This window comes from Talpa occidentalis, unplaced genomic scaffold, assembly GCF_014898055.3.
Source record: "Talpa occidentalis isolate TD23 unplaced genomic scaffold, MPIMG_talOcc4v2.1 talOcc4.9, whole genome shotgun sequence".
NCBI classification, from domain to species: domain Eukaryota; kingdom Metazoa; phylum Chordata; class Mammalia; order Eulipotyphla; family Talpidae; genus Talpa; species Talpa occidentalis.
The window spans coordinates 28,155,964-28,175,753 of NW_023605305.1; the positions used below are offsets into that span (position 1 = coordinate 28,155,964).

At 37.9% G+C, this 19,790-nt stretch overlaps 1 protein-coding gene across 3 annotated transcripts in view; it reads right to left on the minus strand.

Moving 5' to 3' along the window:
- The window catches only part of TESK2 (testis associated actin remodelling kinase 2), a 91,033-nt gene that overhangs the window by 10,945 nt on the left and 60,298 nt on the right, over positions 1 to 19,790 (minus strand). For all 3 annotated transcript variants that reach the window (XM_054691714.1, XM_037498886.2, XM_054691713.1), the window contains exons 4-5: positions 17,199 to 17,247; positions 1,403 to 1,549 (exon numbers count right to left, since the gene is read on the minus strand). In XM_054691714.1, the coding sequence (XP_054547689.1) occupies positions 1,403 to 1,549; positions 17,199 to 17,247 (196 nt within the window). The remainder of the gene's footprint in view (positions 1 to 1,402; positions 1,550 to 17,198; positions 17,248 to 19,790) is intronic.

Consider the following 19,790-nt stretch of genomic DNA (forward strand, 5'->3'; position numbering starts at 1 on the left):
AGGGAAATATTATTAATAACTTGTCACTATCTCCCTCCACATTTGGAAGAAATGGTTCTCTCTGGGTAGAAAGCCAAGATTCAATTTTGTTGCATGCCCAAGCTGAGAGTAGGTTATCAACTTAAGACAGTGTCTAAGTTGATACTAATCACCCATTTGACTGGGACAAGTACAGTTTTCTTAGTCTTATTTTTCTAACACATTCGAGGGAAGAAGGGAATGCTGACGAAGAAATAAGATTCTATCTTCTAGGTCTCAAATGTCTACCAGTCCATTCCTTTTAAGTATTCATATAGATAAGATTTTATAATTAGGTCTCAGCTGGCCTGTAGATTCTACTTGTGCTCCTTCTTAGCTTCAGTAACAGTGCAGCTATTTACAAATGGCCCTGCCACACCTAAAGGTCCTACAATCACCTCCTCAAAGCTGTTTTACATGAAATAGTTTATAGACCAATAGCCAAGGTCTCTTGGGAAAGCACTGCTGTTTGGAACACCAGAACTATTCAAGAGTGAGGTAGCTGGTACTTACTGCTCTAGGCCTCTGAAATTATGCCTGTTTTTTCCCTTTGCAAACCCTTATGACACATAAACACAGGAGTATCTGTATGCAGGTATGTGCGGGGGTGGGGGGGTTGTGTGTTGAGTGTGGGGAATAAAATGACAGCTATTCTTAGGCAGGTACAAAACTCTTATATGCCTCCCTAGAAGACTTGAAGTCAGCTCTTGGACAGAAATCCACATTACATAATTTATAGTTCTGCCATCAAGGATAACAGTACTATTTATGGAAGCTTTGTCAGGATGGTGTCCTAGGCCAGCTGGCCATGAGGTGGCTGCTTTGTAGCATGGCCAACTCCTTTAAAAGCAACTCTTTTCTAACCTGATCACACATCAGTTTGGACAGCAAGAGAAAACTACAGAGACCAGCTGATTCCCAAGAGGAACTGGCAGAATGGCAGAAATTCAATCACATAGATAGAAAATGGGTCAGTACATTATGGCCCTCAAAACTTGCACTCAAGTTACTAAAATCACTGATTCCTGCTCTCATTTAAAAGCTACTTCCTGGAGGTCATGGACAAGAACACAAAAAGGCCCCTACATTGCCATCTGGCCCTGCAATACACATTCAGGAGACTGAAGTCAAGGCTAAAGTTTCTCAAGATGTATGGATTGCCTGGCTCAACATTGAAGGTACCTGCTGTGAGCCAAAATAGGCTTTCTAAGGACCAGCTACACAGTAATAAGTTGAATCCTCTGTGATTAAATGGTAACTCTATAAGACCTCCATTATTTCTAAACTCATTAAGGACTAGTAGCTTAATACAACTGGCATCTGACTGGTATTCTTGTAGAGGAATACAGTGTCCCAAAGAGTTGTGAAATTAAAGTGTTTATACCTTAGATGTGAGGTCCCGATGGAAAATGCCTTTCTTGTGAAGGTATCTGATGCCCTTTGCTATGTCATAGGCCAGTTTCACCCTCACAGTCCAGGTCAAATGCAGGTTACTGTCTAGCAATTGTTCCAGGTTCCCAAAGTCGATATACTGCAAAACAAAAGAATACCCATTTGTCAGTTATATGTAGGCTGGTGCTGAAACCACTAGAGAGTACCTAGAAGACAGAAACTTGTATGTTTGTTTTTTTGAAGTTATTGAGGGCTTACTCTGTACCCAGAAATTATGGAAAGTGAGGCATACAAAGATACCTTCCCTTGAAGAGAACAAAAGACAATATCATGATATAGACAAACAATATCATGTGGTAAATACTAAAATATGGTTTGCACAGGCACGAGAGCACCATGCAATGCAGAGGATAAAGTTACCAACTCAGTTTGTGTATGTCAAAGAAAGCTGGGCAGGAGTCTGAAAGAATGATCTGGGAGAGCAGGAAGACAAAGAGAGCAGCATATGCAAAGTTCTAGATTAAGTGCATGAGACATTTGAGAAATAAACTTACTCAATGCACATATCATAGAGAGGCTGATGTGCTTTGCAAAGATATATGGACTTCATCCTGTCTATATGGAACAAAAGAAGCATTTTAAGCAGAGGAGCAACATGGTCATATTTGCTTTTGAAGAACAAATTATTTTAGCAATGGTATGTAGATAGATCAGAGTGGGAAATATAAAGAAGGAAAAAATAGACTAGGAGACTGTTAGAATAATCTTGGTGAAAGCAAGACACCTGAGTCAAAGCAATAGTGGAGGCATTGGAATAGAGCAAGATTTAAGATGTATTTAAATGGCAGAATAAAAAAAAAAACAAAAAAACTTGAAAACTGCCTGGATGAGGGGGCAAGGAAAAGTTCTAGGATGTTCCCAAGCTATTGGTCCCTGGATACCATAATATCCAGAATATAGGGAGAGGATCAGGTTTTTAGAAGAGGCAATATTAAATGGTAGTTCAATTGGGACACACTGAGTTTAAATGTCTGTGGGACAACCAACATGGAGATGTCAATTTAAAGTTTGGGAACAAAATCTGGGTTAGAGACTAACATTTAGGAGGCAATATCATTGGGCTGAAGTAGTCACTGATGCCAAGGAATGTATGATAGTGCCCAGAGTTTATGTAAGGTGGAAAATTAACAGAATCCCAAGAGATAGTTACATTTAAAGCAGCAGGCAGAGAAAGGAGAGCCAAGTAAAAAAATGTCATCATAGAAGCCAGAGAAGAACATTCCAAAGAGGAAATGATCAATTCTATCAACTTGCTACAGATCAAGTAAGATGAGCACGAAAGTGTCCACCGAATTTGCAACTAGGAAGTCAATGGCCACCATTGCCAAAGCAAAGTGAGACCAGGAGAAGACATATGTGAACTGAGTACATAAGAGAGAAGGCCATAGAGAAACTATGTGAAGACATGCTTTTTTCAAGAAATTTGGTTGTTTGTCATTCCTACATATCCATGAGGGCTGCTTTGCTGTTTTTTGTTTGTTTGTTTGTTTGTCTGAAGAGCAGATAAGCATATTTATATGTAGATGGCAATGGTGGTTAAGATTTATTTACATAGTGCTTATTTTGTGCCAGGTACTATTCTAAGAATTTAACATATATTATCTCATTTAATCTGTATATAACCCTATGAAATAAGTAGGCTATTATTCTCATTTTTCAAAGGGTAATTAGAGGTTAAGTAACTTGTTCAAGGTTACCCAATTATTAAGCAGTAGATCCAGGCTACTGTAGCTGTAGCTCCAGAGTCCACTCTGTTTACCGCTACATTAGAGTGAAAGTTAGAGGTCACCACATCTTAGTCAGAGAGCCTGTTGTATAATAGGAGCGCAAATTTTTTTGCCAATTAGGTTATGGAACTTATATGATGTATTATCTCCCTCTTCCTTCCATGGTAGAAAAGGGGACAAATTGCTCTAACCCTAAAATTAAGCTCTTAATACTTTTTTCTTTGGTGGGAGAGGGAATATTAAATGTATAAAAGGCTAGGGAATCTAATGGAATAAGAGGCAAGATATATGAATTTTTGTCCAATTTTGCCTCTAGGGCCTTTTAACTTTGTCAGATGAAATAATAAGGAAGTTTTCATATTTACATATAAAGTAGGCATGCTAATGCCTGTTTCATATAACCCATGACATTATCATGAGAATTTAATACAAATACATGAAAGTGTTCAGAAAAACATTAAATATCACATAACCTGAGATTTTTCTAATGTGGTAACAGAAGCACCAAAAAGAACCAGTAGGGGGCAGCACCATGCAGCTTGTTAGATCCTTGGATGAAACAGATCAAGTTTGGCAAGGCAGAGAGAGGAGCTAAAAATATACCTAACTTTTCAAAGGAAAAACCTGTCAGTCTGCTTCATCCTGCTTGATGATCTGTCTTTGGAAATCTCAAAATGAGGCATAACGACATTATTAGCATAGTGCCTTCATAGCTTCACTCTAGTTAAATTTGTCTGAGGGTCACACTTTTGGTGGCCATTTGCTAAAAAGAAACAGTTTGCAAACTTCAAGTTAGAAGAAGCAAAGAAGCTGACATCAAGCAGGCAAATTTTTAGCTCTGAAAGTCTAAAGGTCTGAAGAGGCATGGTTCACTTCTTTGACACTGTCAGTATGACATAAGAAGGCCTAACTTCAGGAGCCACTCAGATTTCCCAACTAAGGGCCAGGCAGGAAAAACTATGACAAAAAGGCTGTATGAATGTTCTGTGGTCCAAGCTAAGCCAGGATTCTTGATTCTAGTTCAGAGAAACATGTTTGCTCTGTTCAACCATGTCTTTGAAAACCACAAACCAAATCAGACAGTGGAGAGCAGAGGAGAAAGGAAATACAAGGTGAGGAATCACATTGGTTAGTAGGTTCTGGCTTTGCTGGGCAAGATGGAAACAGCACAAACGAGGACCACAGAGGTAAACCAAATGAAGTTTATTGTTATAACCCACTTCTTTTGTCTGCCTTTGGTGAATACACTGGTGGGTCTGATAAGCCTCTGAGCCCTCAGAATGCACAGCTTCTCAATGTCTCAGGATCTTTGCATGTATGAGCAAAGTTTGAGCTACGCCAAAAAGAAGATTTCTAATTTGCTACATACTTGGTGTGCCCATTAGTCGAAACATTCACTTCCCCATAAGCAACAGTAGTGCAGACTTAGTTTGTGTGTCTTCTGAACAAACTCTCTGGGGGAAGCAGAAGCAGAAGCAAAAGCAACTGCACTAGCACCTTCAGCTTTCGGGAAAGGAGAGAGCAGCTGCTTTATGTTCATTTTCTTCCAGACCACTTCCTTGGGCAGCCCCACAAAACAACCTGAGGGAGTGGCAATATATTTTAAAAACATAGACACATATTTTATTGCTGTTCTTTAAACTCTCAAGTCCAGAAAACTAAAATATCAGCCAATCAAATGTGTTAAAGGCACTTCAGTGCCTATCAGTGACCACTCCCCAACTTTACCTATACCAATACTTGCCTCTCCTCATGGTCTAATAAGATATAACAGAGTTTCTGCCATTTCACTTATGTTTGATACTTCATTTTATTAAGGGTATAGATTCTTTCCCTAGAAGATGCCCAATAAATAAGGTGGTATTGGTAACTAAACATCACTGTGTATGCAAGAAATCACATGGCAACACCCTTTTAAACATCGCCAGTGGAACAGGTAAGTGGACATTTAGTTCTTCAGTCAAGAATATCAATTCAAGTTATTTCTACAAATGTTTATTGAGCACTCCCCCCATTCCTGCCACCCCAGGTGAGTGTAAGAACTGTCTATTTATATCAACACCATAGTCCCAGTAATTAAAAGAATGAGAGGCACATAGTAAATATGGATATATAAAGATGCATAACAGTTTATACCATAAGGAAGATAGTGAAAGACATATAGGGAAGTAATATATATATATATATATATATATATATATATATATATATATATATATATATACCAATGACTCTTTAGTAGAGATAAACACTTGGGGTATGGAAGTAGAAACTGCCTAAGGAATCTGTAAAGTTTCAGAGAAGATGTAATACCTGAGTTAGAGTAAAAGATAGTCAGGAGTGGTTTAAGTGACTTTTTTTCTGCATAAGTATAAGTAGAGGAGAAGAGATGATGCTAAAAAGTTAAGATGGTTTAGTGCTGAAGCCTAGGGTTGAATCTCACCTCTGACTACTTGTGTGACTCTAGGTTGGTTACTCAATTTGATATTCTTTTATAAAAGAGGAAAATAGTAATAGTATCCAACCCATAGCTTTGTTATGAAGAGTTGATGTGTAAAATGTTTAGAACAATGTCAAAGGAAGTTCTTAATATATGGCTGTTTCTTTCACTACTATTGTTTGTTATAATTATTAGTGTAGAAGTTTCAGAACACCAAGATAAAACCTTTATAGCTAATTTGGTAGAGTATGGGGCCACTCCACGTTTATAGGCAAAGGTATAATATGATCTGTTGTGTGTTGAATTATGTCTCCCAAAAAGACTGCGTAAGTCCTAATTCCTAGTGACAAGGGACCTTATTTGGAAATAGGATCTTTGCAGATGAATCAAATTAAAATGAGATCAGGCGGGAGTAGGGTGAAGCCTCAATCTAACATCACTGGTATCCTTATAAAAAGAGAAGAAACATAGGCACACAGGAGACATGTCATATAATGATGGAAGCAGAGATTTGAATGACACATCTACAAGCCAGGGAATACCATCAGAATTTAGGAAAAGACAGGAGGATCTTCCCCTAAAGTATTCAGAGTGTGGCCCTACCAACAATTTGATTTCAGACTTCTAGCTTTCAAAACTGCGAGAGAATGAATCTCTGTTAGTATAAGATCCCATATTGTGGCAGCCCTATAAAACTATTATATGACCAAAACCACTTTTTGGAAAGCTTGTTCTGGTAGCAGAACAGAGGAGAAACTAGAGAAAGGTTTAGGAGGTGCTACAACAATCCAGATAAGAGGTGACCAAATACCTTTCTTAAGAGTGGGAATATGGACATGACAGAAATCAGCATTAATGCCAAATAGCCAAATCAGTGGCTCTCTGCAGAAGGCCTGGGTCCCGACCTAGTTTCCACTGTAGCCCAACAATGCCATTGTGCTGACCGCTGTATGTTTGTTGGTTGGCTCCAAACACAAACGCTAGCAGACATCCCATCCTGCTGGCTTGGTTTAAAGAAGAAAAGAAAGCTTTGTTACTGCCCTGGGTAATTCCAGGACAAGCATCCCAAGAGCGCCCTGTGGGAGGTTTGTGCTCCAAAGGAGCCTCCTGTTTTCAGCTTGAGGTTCCATTGCCACTGCAAGCATATATTCATACATCTGCCAAGGCCCAAGTTTGCCATGGTTCAGCCTCCACTCCAGGAGTTCCGCCGGTAGTCAGGGATCAAACCCACGCTGCAGAGGCTGAGGACAGTTTCACAGCACAGGGCTCAGTCGGCTGTGTCACTGAGGAAGCCCCACTTAAATTCATTCTATAACATCCTTGCCAAGTAGCCAAAGCAACCCAGATTAGTTTTATCAAGAGAAATAAGCTAGTGAAGAGATTAAACCACACAAAACACAACTGTCCTCCTGAACAGTGGTGCTTCTAGCCAATGCTCTAGCCTCCCTACATCCAGGAATTTGGTCTGTAGCTTCCCTAGCTTGATGGAAAGGCAGTATCGGAAGAAGCCTGACTACTCCACCTAAACCCTACCTCTTCAGTGACCTGCTTCCCAATTGTTGCTAGTGTAAACAAAACAGAAAATAGACCCAAGCCTCATGGAACTAACACAGGTGAGAGAAACTAAACAATCAAAAATAAATGAAGAATTATACATTATGAGATGTGCTGTCATGAAAAAGGAAAGAATGCTATCAAAGAGACTAATAAGTCAAGGCAGGATCTGAAGGTGGGGGGAGGTCATTAGGAAATGTCCCTACAAAAAAGTGGAAATTTTAAATTAAGACTTGAAAGTTGAGGTGTTAAGTACCAAAAAAATGGGAAAGCGTTTTCAGGTATTATTGAATCTAATTTTGTTTCATTTTATACAAAACAATAATAATAATGACTATATCTCAGAGTTTCTCATAGGGCTAAAAAAAGAAAATGCATCAAAAATACTTAACATTTTTTGATGTATTGGAAATATTGGCTATTTTTTAATGAGTATATATGATTTATATAACCAGAAAAGTTATTTTTTAAAGTATCCCTGACACCTCCAAGTACTATAAGTTAATTGGTTAAAAAATATGTGTATTTTTTTTTTCCCATCCAAACATTTTACTTGACTTAAGCAACATGTAGATGAGAAAGTAAAGCCTAGAGAATTCATTTAATATGCCTATGGTTATTCAACTAGTAATGGTGGAACCAGATTTGCAGTCTTTTGACCCTAAAGCCTGGAATCCTTCTACCCAAGAGCTTACAGTGTAGTTCTATAACTACTAAAGGAAAAATAACACATAGCAGAATAAGTAAAGATGGGTACCAAAAAACTATATAAAAGAAAATTAATGGAAGGAAATATTATCACCAAACTTGGGGGGAGGGAGTGCAGCAATGGCAGAGAAAGAATCAGAAAGGGTTTTATGAAGAAATAAATGAATTTTGAACCAAACCTTAAAGGGAGGGAAGATTTCTATAGGATAAAAAGAAAGAGTATATTCCAGTCTGAAGAAATTATATGATTAAAGAGGCAGGAAAACAAAGACCATAGACCATATAACCTGAATTATAGCATACTGAATTATAGAACACTTTATAAAGAAGATAACAACTAAGAGGGAAAAATAAGGCATGATGATGCTAGAGCATAAAGGATTAGAACACCAGGTTAAGGATTCATCCTGAAATGTTTTAATCCTCATTACACATCAAAATAACCTGTGACGCTTTATTAATTTATTTTTAATTACAGATGCCTATGCCTCATCTAAGACTTTAATTCAGTAAGTCTTATGTGAGGTCCTAGCATATACACTTTCTAAAAAGCTTCCAAGCAATTCTGGAAAGTAACTGAGGTTACAGAACTACACTGTAATCAATGAGTAAATCACAGAAGATTCTGAACCATGAAAATGTTAAAAATGCATTCATTCATTCAAATATGATCACTAGTTCTCATTTGCCACTGTGCTAGGAACCAACAGATGTCAATGTAAACAAAAGTCCTTGCAGTCAAGAAATTTGTAATCTACATACACAAGCAGTCAATTAAAATCAATAATAAATACTATTGAATTATGGGAACATATAGGAGGAGTACCTAATTAATGTTGGCATATCAGAAAAGGTTTCCCAGAGAAAGCGATGTCTAAGCTAGTCCTGAAGTTTAAGGAATTGGACATACCAATGGGAAATGGAAAGGATATGTCCTAGACCCGGGAAAAAGCCGGTGCAGAGGCCAAATTTGGAAAGGATCATGTCTCATTTGTGGAACCGAAAGAGATTCAGTACAACTGTTAGTGCACAGTTGAGATAGATGCAAAGAGGTCAGAGAAAAAAATGAACAGCAAGGCCAGAGAGATAAGCAGTAGAGGGATCAGATGTTTTGACTTTACCCTGAGGGTAACAAGGAGACATAGAAGGACTTATGCAGGGAGAAACAAAATTAGATTTGTATTAAACACTGTGGTGTTGGTATAAAGACAAGTAGACCAATGAAATAGAAAAGAGCTCCCAGAAATAAACCCGAATCAGTGTGGGAAAGGACGGCCTCTGTAACAAACAAGAACTGCAAATCAAAACCACAATGATATGTCACCTCACACCCATCAGAGTCACTATAACAAATAACAATAGTGACAAGGGAAGCAGAGAAACTGAAACCCTGGGGGGATTGTAAAATGGTGCAACTATTATGAAAAACAGTATGATGGTTCCTCAAAAAATTAAAACTAGAAATACTATGTCATCCAGTAATCCCACTTCTGGGTAAATATCTGAAAGAATTGAAAGCAGAATCTCAAAGAGGTACATGCATACCCATATTCACTGCAACACTATTCACTAAAAAGTGGAAGCTAAAAAGCGAGAGCAAGTGAACTATCCATCTACAGATGAATGGATCAATATATATATACACACACACACACATATATTTACAATGGTATATTATTCAGCCTTAAAAAGAAAGGAAATTCTGGGCCTCCCAGGTGGCGCAGCAGATTGAGCGCCGTGCTGTGAAGCTGTCCGCAGCCTCGGCAGTGTGAGTTCGATTCTAGCTCTCCGGCGAGAATCCCACATGGGGCCGCAGACCTCTCCTGTCCCGCCCATTCTCCCCTCAGCAGTGTATTTTCTGTCGTCTGCCTGTTCTGCCCCCTGCTCTGTATCACCTTAAATCCTCTCACCTTCCCGCGCCTCTGGCCTGTACCCCAGCTCTTGTATAAAAATAAATAAATCTTTAAAAAAATAAAAAAAATAAAAAAGAAAGGAAATTCTGTCACATTATAACATGGATAAATCTTCAGGACATTATGAAAAGTGAAATAAGCCAGTCACAAAAAAGAAAATACTATATGATTCCACTTATATGAGCTACCTAGAGAACTCAAATTCATAGAAACAAAAAGCAGAATAGTGATTACTAGGGTCTAGAGGGAAGGAAAATGAGGAATTATTCAATAGTTTTAGGGTTTCGATTTTGCAAGATGAAAAGGATCTGGAAATATGTTGCACAACACTGTAAATGTTTCATACTATAGAACTGCATACTGAAAAATGGCTAACAGGGCTTAAATAACAGATTTATACCTTAGATGGATCACTCAGGCTGGCAATGTGGACAGTATGGATTTATGATAAGAAACAATAATGACAAGGAGACTAGTTATAAGTTCATGGTAAGAGATGATGATGATAGAAGGAACTGACAGAAAATGGAAGAGGTCAGGGATAAAGAAAAAGAGAACTGTCATTTATAGGAAAACTTAAGAACTATACTAATACGTTTATAAGGTATTAATTACAAACATTAATTAACAAACATTTATTGAAGAGTTACTTATGCCAAACACACTAAGTCCTCCTTTAACATCATCATCCACAGATTCTTGGAAAATGCAATTTCAAGTGGAACTGATGGAATCTTGGGCAAATTTAGGATGGAAGGTCTCACAAGGACAGACACCAGAGGTAGGAATAGGATAGGGATAATTAATGAATCTTTCCACTGAGGATAATTTAGCTTTCCTAGAGTTCGTTCTACATTAAGCAATCTACAACAAATACATCCTAAACATACCCTGTGATCTCAGTCACACAGAGCATTATTATAGGAGTTTCTTTGGAGAACCTGGGATTTGACATACTTGGAAAGTGGGAGGGAGAAGAGATAAAAGCATTCCACCCAACCTGGCCGGCACATCTAAACTCAGCATATTTGTAAAAAACAGCAAAAAGGTCTCCCTAACTAAAGGGAGGACTTGTATTCTGGAATCAGATGAAAGAGTCTAGAATGCTAAATAGAAGTTTTAAAATAGAAGCATCACATTATCATAGTATGCCTAATGAAGACTATTCATGAAGTATATCAAACTGAAGCAAAAAAGTATCAGAGGCTGGAAAACCTGCCACAAAGTATTTGCAGGAATCCAGTTATGGAATAGGATGGGCATGGTAAGAAATTTCTGACTACCCCAGTCACTGAACACAGAGTTCATGAAGGACATTGTACTGGAATAAAAATGGTCATTGAGACATAGAGACCAACAATTCTTCTCACCCGTGAATCATAGCTGACCAATAAAATGGTCAGAAGGGCTTCCAAGGCTACGTCATAAGAAGTCTTGGGGCTTGCACTCGAGTGGCTTATACGTCCCACCAGTGACCATGTAAAAAGTCTAACCATCCTGATCATCAAGCTGTGGGAAGTCACAAAGATATGACTAGAGTGACTTAAAGAAAGAGAAAACTCTTCAGCTTTCATATACAAAAAGATAGATGCCAAAGAATGCCATAGCATACTAGACATGTGAAAGAAGAAATCATCTTGGATGTGGGTCCTCCAGATTCACAACCCCAGATGACACATGTGGACCAGAGACTCCATAGGGGCCTTCTGAGTTCCTGACCTACAAAATCATAAACAAAATAAAATGGTTGTTTTAAGTCACTAAGTTTAGAGGTAATTTGTTATGTAGTAGTAGATATCCAGTAGATATCTGGACTTATCCTGATGAGTCCAGAGCTAGAAAGTGCCTAGTCTATAGTAGACACACTAAAAGTGATATCTGTAGTGATTTTCTTTCTTCCCTCATAAATTCTAATCCACATCTTTGTCATCTTCCCTTACCTTCATCAGTCCTTTAGGAAGTACTGAATCACAGAGGCAATCATTGCTGGTACCTTTCATGAGTTTCTCTTAACAATAATATAGTAGGAATAGCCTCCCCAAAATGACTCCATGCTGAAAGATAGGTCAGACTACCCTGCCACAGTTAATCTAAGGCAGGCACCAGACAATTTTGCAAGTGACTCAAGGTAAATAAGGCCAAGAGAATACTTTGTACTGGGTCACACAAGACAAGAAAAGAAGTAGGCACAATTAATGGCAATATCACAGCACACCAAGAAACTGGAATCGGGGTCTGGCTGCTCATTTTTATAAATAATGCATGAGTTTGGTCACTGAACCCACAGAGTTTCCTTTCATTGCAAGCTCTCTGATTATATTAGGCTTTTTATAATTCTGACAAAAATCAACTCAGAAACAACACATATCAAACCTACATATATAAGAAATTTCCAAAGTGACTATTATTTAATTTTTTTTAAAAAAGGTATATAACAGGGAGTATGAGAAGGCTAGGGATATGTAAATAAAAAACTCTTCAGTTTTTTGCACAGGCTGATCCATTCTACCATGAGCTAAGAAGCATTTCTTTTCGTACCAAGAATCTGCCTGCCTGATGTGGCTTTGCTGTGACTGAATCACCTCACCACATCAAGCAATTGCTGTGTCTATAGCCGAGTGGTTCTCATAGCCATAGTAGAAAAAAAAGAGTATTTTTTCATGACAGAAAAGACAAAAGACCCTAAAACATCCTGCCCTCCAAGCAATTCTTCTGCTGTCTCCTTTGGCCAGAAAGTATGTCACTTTAGACCCCTACTCCACAACCTTATGCTCTACTCATTCCTCAAATTCCCAATGCCCTAGGCAATGGGAGGTTCTGCACAAAGAGGTTCTTCAAAATACTTGATGAGGAGGATATATTTCCTCTTTGTATCTTTCTTAACACACTTAAAAAGAAAACCATTATGAGATGATGCATAATCTTCCCAGAAGAATCTCTCCTTTCTTTCTCTGCCACTCCCTCCAACTCCACACTGGGTACAAAAGAGAAGACATAGAGCGTGTAACTGGGGGCAACTATTTTTGATTGTGAATGATAGCCAACCTTAGGATGAAATGGATAGCATCTATATTTAATTGCCGAATTAAACTAACCCTCAATCTAATAAACTGCTTGAATTCTAGTTATATGAATCCTTTTGTTGTTTAAGAACATTTAACTGGGCCTCCTCGGTGGCGCAGCGGTTGAGCGCTGGGTTGCGAAGCTGCCTGTGGCCTCTGCAGCACCGGTTCTGCAGCACCGGTTCGATCCCCGGCTGCTTCCCGGCCACCGGAGGAGGGACCCACATGGTGGGCAGACCTCTCCTGCCTCCCGCTGCTCCCCTCAGCAGTGTACTTCGGCCCTGCTGTCTGCTCTGCTCCCCGCTCTGGCTCTGGTGAGTTCTCTCACCCTCCCGCTCTTCTGACTGTACCCAGTGCATGTATAAACAAAACAAACAAATAAATAAATAAATAAAAACATGCCTCTATTAAAAAAAAAAATCTTAAAAAAAAAAAAGAACATTTAACTACTTTCTGTTTCTTGAACCCAAATACATTAATCCAATGACCAGGAAATATGTCTTCCAAATAGCCCAAAATATATAAAAAAAAAAAAACACCTTGTCAGAATTGAATTCTACAATTACTATATATTCTTAGCAAGGATATGTGGGGAATACATAAATGAACTAACGACAGCATGCAATGAAAATAGTATAGGTTTAAAAGTCAGGTGAATTAGATCCAAATTCTAGTTTAGAGAAGTCACTTACTTGTGTAAGTCTTAGTTTTCTCATGTATAAAATGAAGGAAAGAGGATTGTGAGAATTATAGCTAATATACAAAGCACCACCAACATAGCACTCAGTCCAAAGTAGGTATTTAATGACTAGTCCTTATGGGTTTTTAAAAGTGAGAGAAAGTCTTTACCCTCAAGTAGGGTAGAAAAGACAAGTAATTACAATCTGCTCATTGGAATATTTATAAGATATGGAAGATTGCAAGAATAGTGCCAATTCATTACCTTTTACTGAATCCATACCCTTGGACATGCAACTTTACAGTATGTATTCAGGCATATGACTCATTTTGTTTCCTGGAATATTGGCCAAGCAAACTTGAACATAAGCAGAATTATGGAAAGTATGTGTGCAAATGGGTTGGCATAGTCTTGCTATTTCTTAAAAGGGACATGTCCAGGCTAGTCCACTGATCCCAGAAGGAGGATAAGAAACAGCTGGAGCAAAGCAGCCTCAGCAAAGCCCAACCTACAACAGCCCACCAGCTGACCTAAAGATGCATGAGTGAGACCAACAGAACTGTCCAATTGCACCCAGTTTAGTTCAGCTGAACCCTGAAGACATTGGAGAAATAAATATTTATTGTTGTTTACTTGTGAAGTTTTGTGGTTGGATATTACATAGCAATATGTTGTCTTTAAAAACCATAGATTTCTACTTCTTGACACTTGTGACTAAATGGAAGGCAAGGTTAGTTCTTCCAAGTCAAGGTCATAGATCATTCCTTCTCAATCCAATATGGAGTTTAATTCAACTTATTAAACTTAAAATGTCCTGTTTGATCTTTATCAGACTGCTTTTTCCTTAACACTCATTTGCTTAAAAATGCAGAAGTCTATCCTTACTATAGGCAAGGATACAACTAAATGTCTGGCTGTTCCAAGTTTAATTAATGTCTACAATTACAATGAAAACTCATAAAAGTGGTTCAAGCTCAAAAAAGTCAAGATCCCTACTGTTCATGAGAAATATTATCCTAAAAATGTCAACACTTTCTAGGTTTTAACAAGAGCTAATGCTTGCCTACTGTAATTATTAAACTATTTTAAGAGAAATAAGGAATGGCACTCCTCACATTACTATGTAGGGCAGGGATTCCACCAATCAAGAAATATTTACTGAATGTCATCCACATTTCAAGTTCTGTACTAGGCGTTATTAGTAATTGATTATGAACCTTAGTATACTGAAACCAATAGCGGTGCTGCCAAGTTAAATTATAGGGCAATTAAGCCTAGGAGTCCCCAGAGGTATATGCCATAATGGCATTTCTGATCTCCTTCTGAAAATAATCAAGAGTATTTGGATATGTGGGCTTTATGGCTATCAGCCTATTAACATTATAATAAAAAACATTAATGTCATAAGCTATGTCAATAACTAATTAATGATACCAGAAAGACTGGAACATATTCTTTCAAAAAGCACATACTATATATATTATACATAGCTATAAACAAGCTAACAAGCAACAGAAAATATTTAAATACAACATGGTCAAAAGAATGCTGCATTATGATAATTTCTACCATTTCCATTATATCCTATTTCTAAATTTGTGGCATCATCATAGATTTTAATCATGCTCTTCCTTGTCAACACCACCAACATGCAGATCCTTCCAATGTGCTCACATTACAGAGAACAATCATATAAACAGGGAGTACAACAAATACTTTTATGATTAATACTGACAGAGTTCTGATGGCTTGAAGTCTTAAGAGAAGAGTTTGTCTTTGAAGAATTTATATACTCACTTCTGAGGAAAAAAATACGCTGAAAAAATGTTTTTGATCTTAGATGTTGGTTATGGGTGTGTGTTCATCTGTAAAAATTTAGAGAGCGGTTCACCTTTTGTATGTGTGCTTTTTCTGTTATACTTCAATAAAAGGTTTTTCAAAAATTTAATGACACTAACAGCAGCACAGGACTGGTACCAAATGAAAAATACAGACAATTCAAGTTCAAAGGAGTGACTAGTCAATATTAATAATAAAAGCTGAATGGTCTCACTCATAGCAGGAATTTAGAAAACCTAAATAAGAGACCAGGAAAAAGGCTAATCAATGCAAAGTAATAATCAAAATCAACAAGCAACTATAAACCAGAGACACACTATGGGGGGGGGGATTAGGGAGGGTGGAGAGAGGAAGAACTAGAGTCAAAATAAGCATGTGTGTGTGTGTGTGTGCGCGCGCAATTGTATGGGGAATATAACCAAAATGAAAGTGCATACATTGTACGAAGATGAAAAATGATGTAAGAATTATATAAAATAAAATATTTTTTTAAAATAATAATAATAAAAGCTGTAATAGTTAACATATGTTAAGCAATTATTGTATGTTAGGCACTGTACTAAATAAGCATTTTACATTTCATCCTCACAACATCCCTGTGAGGTTCCCATCTTAGCAGCATTTGCTACAATTAGTTACTCCCTCTTTCTTAAAAGTTCTTCTTTCTTTTCATTCTAGGCCAACATACTCTCCTGGTTTTCTTCCTACCTCACAGTCACTGTTTCTCAATCTGCCTTTCTCCTCAACTTTTAAAACTGATAAACTTTAGGCTCAGTCAGTGGTTGTCTTCTCTAACTAGATTCCATGGAGCAGGTACTATTATTATTTTTTTTAGGTACTTCTATTATTATTCCCATTTTACAGATGAAAACATTGAGGCAAGAGAGATTCAAATGCAGACAATCAAGAGCCCATGCTCTTAACATCCTCACTATTCTGTCATCTTTGGCCTTCCATATAAGAGACAGGAGATAGCTACACAGTCCACATTTTGGTGCCCTCAGTAACTGAAAAAGAAACAGTGACATACATGGGACTCTTCTACATAAGATATTAAGGACTAATAGCAGATACCAAATAGGCAGAAAACAAATATTTTACAAATTCTGTTAAACAATTTTCCTTCTTAAGTTTCTTCATTTTTGTACTCTGGTACTTACTTCCCAAGAAGACTGTGAAAACTTCTAAAACAGATTCGCAAATCTAAATGCTCATTAGAATAATCTGAGCTTTTCAGACTGTATATGGGCCCAGTGTAGACCTACTGAGCCTAGAGGGTTCCAGGTATCATTTCTCAAAAAGCACCCAAGCAAACTCTGAAGCTGATAACCCAGAACCTGAATTTGGGTGGCCTTTTTTCTAGAAGGGTTCGCTGGCCCCTCAGAGGCTAAGTAACGACTATCTGCCTAGCAGAGACTAGAAATGAAATGCAAGGATATGGAGATGTAAACTGATTCCGAGAAGTAATAAGACCAATCAGGAAACTAGAGCAGCAACAGCGGAATTCTAGATGAAGATACCAAACACTTCTGGGTTGTCTGGGAATTTGTTGCCATGAAGGAGTCTGCAGCCAAGTAATACCACCCCATAGTTTAGGAGAGAGTCAATCAGGCAGCAAGAACCAATATATGTGAACATTCTTAGAGGACTCAACAAGTATTATGAGGGAATCTTAAAAGTATTAAGAGATATGGTCACAGTCCTCCAGGTAACAGAGAAAGTATTAACATTGCTTACATACACAACTAAAAATTACTAGAGAAGCAAAAATACTAAAATTAAAGGGGGAAAGTCACTTCAACATACCTCTGTAAGTGCATGCAATTGTCCTTGATGGACACACACACCCATGAACCTACAAAACAAAACAGATTTTATTTTTATTTTTAAACAAATGGAATGGACATTAACATACATGCCATACATATAGAAACTATGTGTTAGAAACAATCCAATACCTGTAAAGTCCCCAGTATTGCCATATAACCCTGCAAACTCAAATTCTGACACAAGGCTGATAAACTTTTAAGTTTACCATGAAACATCTCATTGTGATGAAACCTAGTGGTAAAAAAAACAGTGGTGAAATGGGCCTTCCCAGTGGTGTAGCAGGTTGAGTGCAGTGCTGTGAGGCTGTCCACAGCCTCTGCACCCGTTTGATTCCCGGCCAGCCAAGGAGATTCCCACATGGGAGGGCAGACCTCTCCTGTAGTGCCCACTGCTCCTCTCAGCAGTGTATTTCAGTCAATCCGCCTGTGCTGTTCCCAACTGTGACGCTGATGAATACTCTCACCCTCCATACCTCTGACCTGTATTCCAGTTCTTGGATGCATAAATAAATAAATCTTTTTAAAAAATTAAAAAGCTTCTGACAGTAAAAGAGACATTAACCAAAACAAAGAGACACCCTACTGATAGGGAAAAAATTTTTGTACACAATATTACTGATAAGGGACTGATCACAAAGATCTACAAAGAGCTCACACAACTCAACAAAAACAAAGTAAACAATCCAGTCAAAAAAACAGGCTAAAGAGCTAAAAAGACACTTCTCCAAAGAGGAAATGCAAATAGCCAACAGATATATGAAAAAATGTTCAACACCACTTGTAATCAGGGAAATGCAAATAAAAACCACAATGAGATACCACCTTTCACCAGTGAGAATGGCACATATTAAAAAAGCAGGAAACAACAAATGTTTGGTGAGGATGCGGAGTAAAAGGAACTCTCCTACACTGCCTGTGGGAATGCAAATTGGTCTAACCACTATGGAAAGCTGTGTGAAGGTTCGTCAAACTACTAAAAATGGAGCTTCCATATGACCCAGCAATTCCACTCCTGGGAATCTACCGGAAGGACACAAAAACATTAATTCAAAAGGACACCTGCACCCCTGTGCTTATTGCAGCACTATTTACAATAGGTAGGATTTGAAACAACCAAAATGCCCCAAAATAGATGACTGGATCAAGAAGATGTGGTATATATATACACAACGGAATACTATTCAGCAATCAAAAAAGATAAACTCATGCCATTTGCAGCAACATGGATGGAGATGGAAGAGTTTATACTCAGTGAAATAAGCCAGAAGGAAAAAGAAAAATATTGGATGGTTTCACTTATAGGAGGAACGTAGGGGAACCAAATAAGAGACAAGGAAAAAATAATTATAATAAATCAAAAAAACAAAATTAACAGGCAACTATTAATCAGAGACACTGCAGGGGAGGGGGAGGGATCAAAACAAGAGAGGGAATGTGTTCTTACACAAGGGGCTATGGTGATGGTGCACGGGTGAATTGGTGATGGGAATTTTGCGGGGACTACACCAGAAAGGAGGAAGCATGCATTGTACAAAAAGGAAGAACAATGTATAATACACATAAAATAAAATTAAATAATTTTTTAAAATTACATTCCGATAAAGAAACAAAGAAAGGAAAAGACAAAACCAAACTAAACCCTTGAAATCTGACTTCAGAACTGAGGTTACCAGAGGGGAGAGAAGAGGAAGGAAGTAAAGGGGGAGGGGGCCCAATGACTACAGTGGAGGATTATGGGTGCTATGGTGGTGTATGAGTCATAACATAATTTGAAGAGGTATGAGCCTGTATTCCTAAATTATATACTGTAAACCAACATTACCGCAATAAAAATAATTTGTTTTTAAAAATTACATTTTTAGTGATTCTTTTTGAATGATTCTTAGTCCCTACTAGCCCCGCCCCAAAATCATGCCAGCGAGAATTACTTAGCTCAGGAAGGGAGCATTTTCTTAATGTAGGTGTTTGAGAATGAATGATTATTCACTTTATTATTTCTAGTTTCATATTATACATACATTCTTGTTGAGTAATAGGGAGAGTTGGTTTTGCTTTTTACACCAGTACTCCCTAATTTCATAATGTGGAAAAAATTACCCTGAATCTTGTTAAATTGTAGACTCTGATTCTGAAGGTGAGGGGGTCTGTGAGTCTGATTTTCTAATAAGCCCCCAGGTCATGCTGACACTGCTTGGTCCATGGACCATACATTGAGTAGCAAGGCTCAGTCTAGACAAGAAAATAGCTGATCACAACTTTAAAGTTAAGACTGTAACAAGAAACTCCCAACTCAGAAACTGCTGGTAAACTAGACAGTCCAGAGACTTAGTTTGCCTCAGTTTTTCCTATAGCATGATTAACTGTTCTCCATGAAAATGTTCTCCATTACCATGCTTTTCCACATCTTTGCCTCTTCTCAGTCTGTTCCCATTACCTAGAATGCCCCTCCTTTCATTTCCACATAGTTAGATTCTCAAAGACCAATTCAAATACTTCCTTCCCACAAAACAAATTTGGTTCCTTTTAAGTAGAAGTATTTCTGAATGAGCATTCTTCTGAATTACCAAGA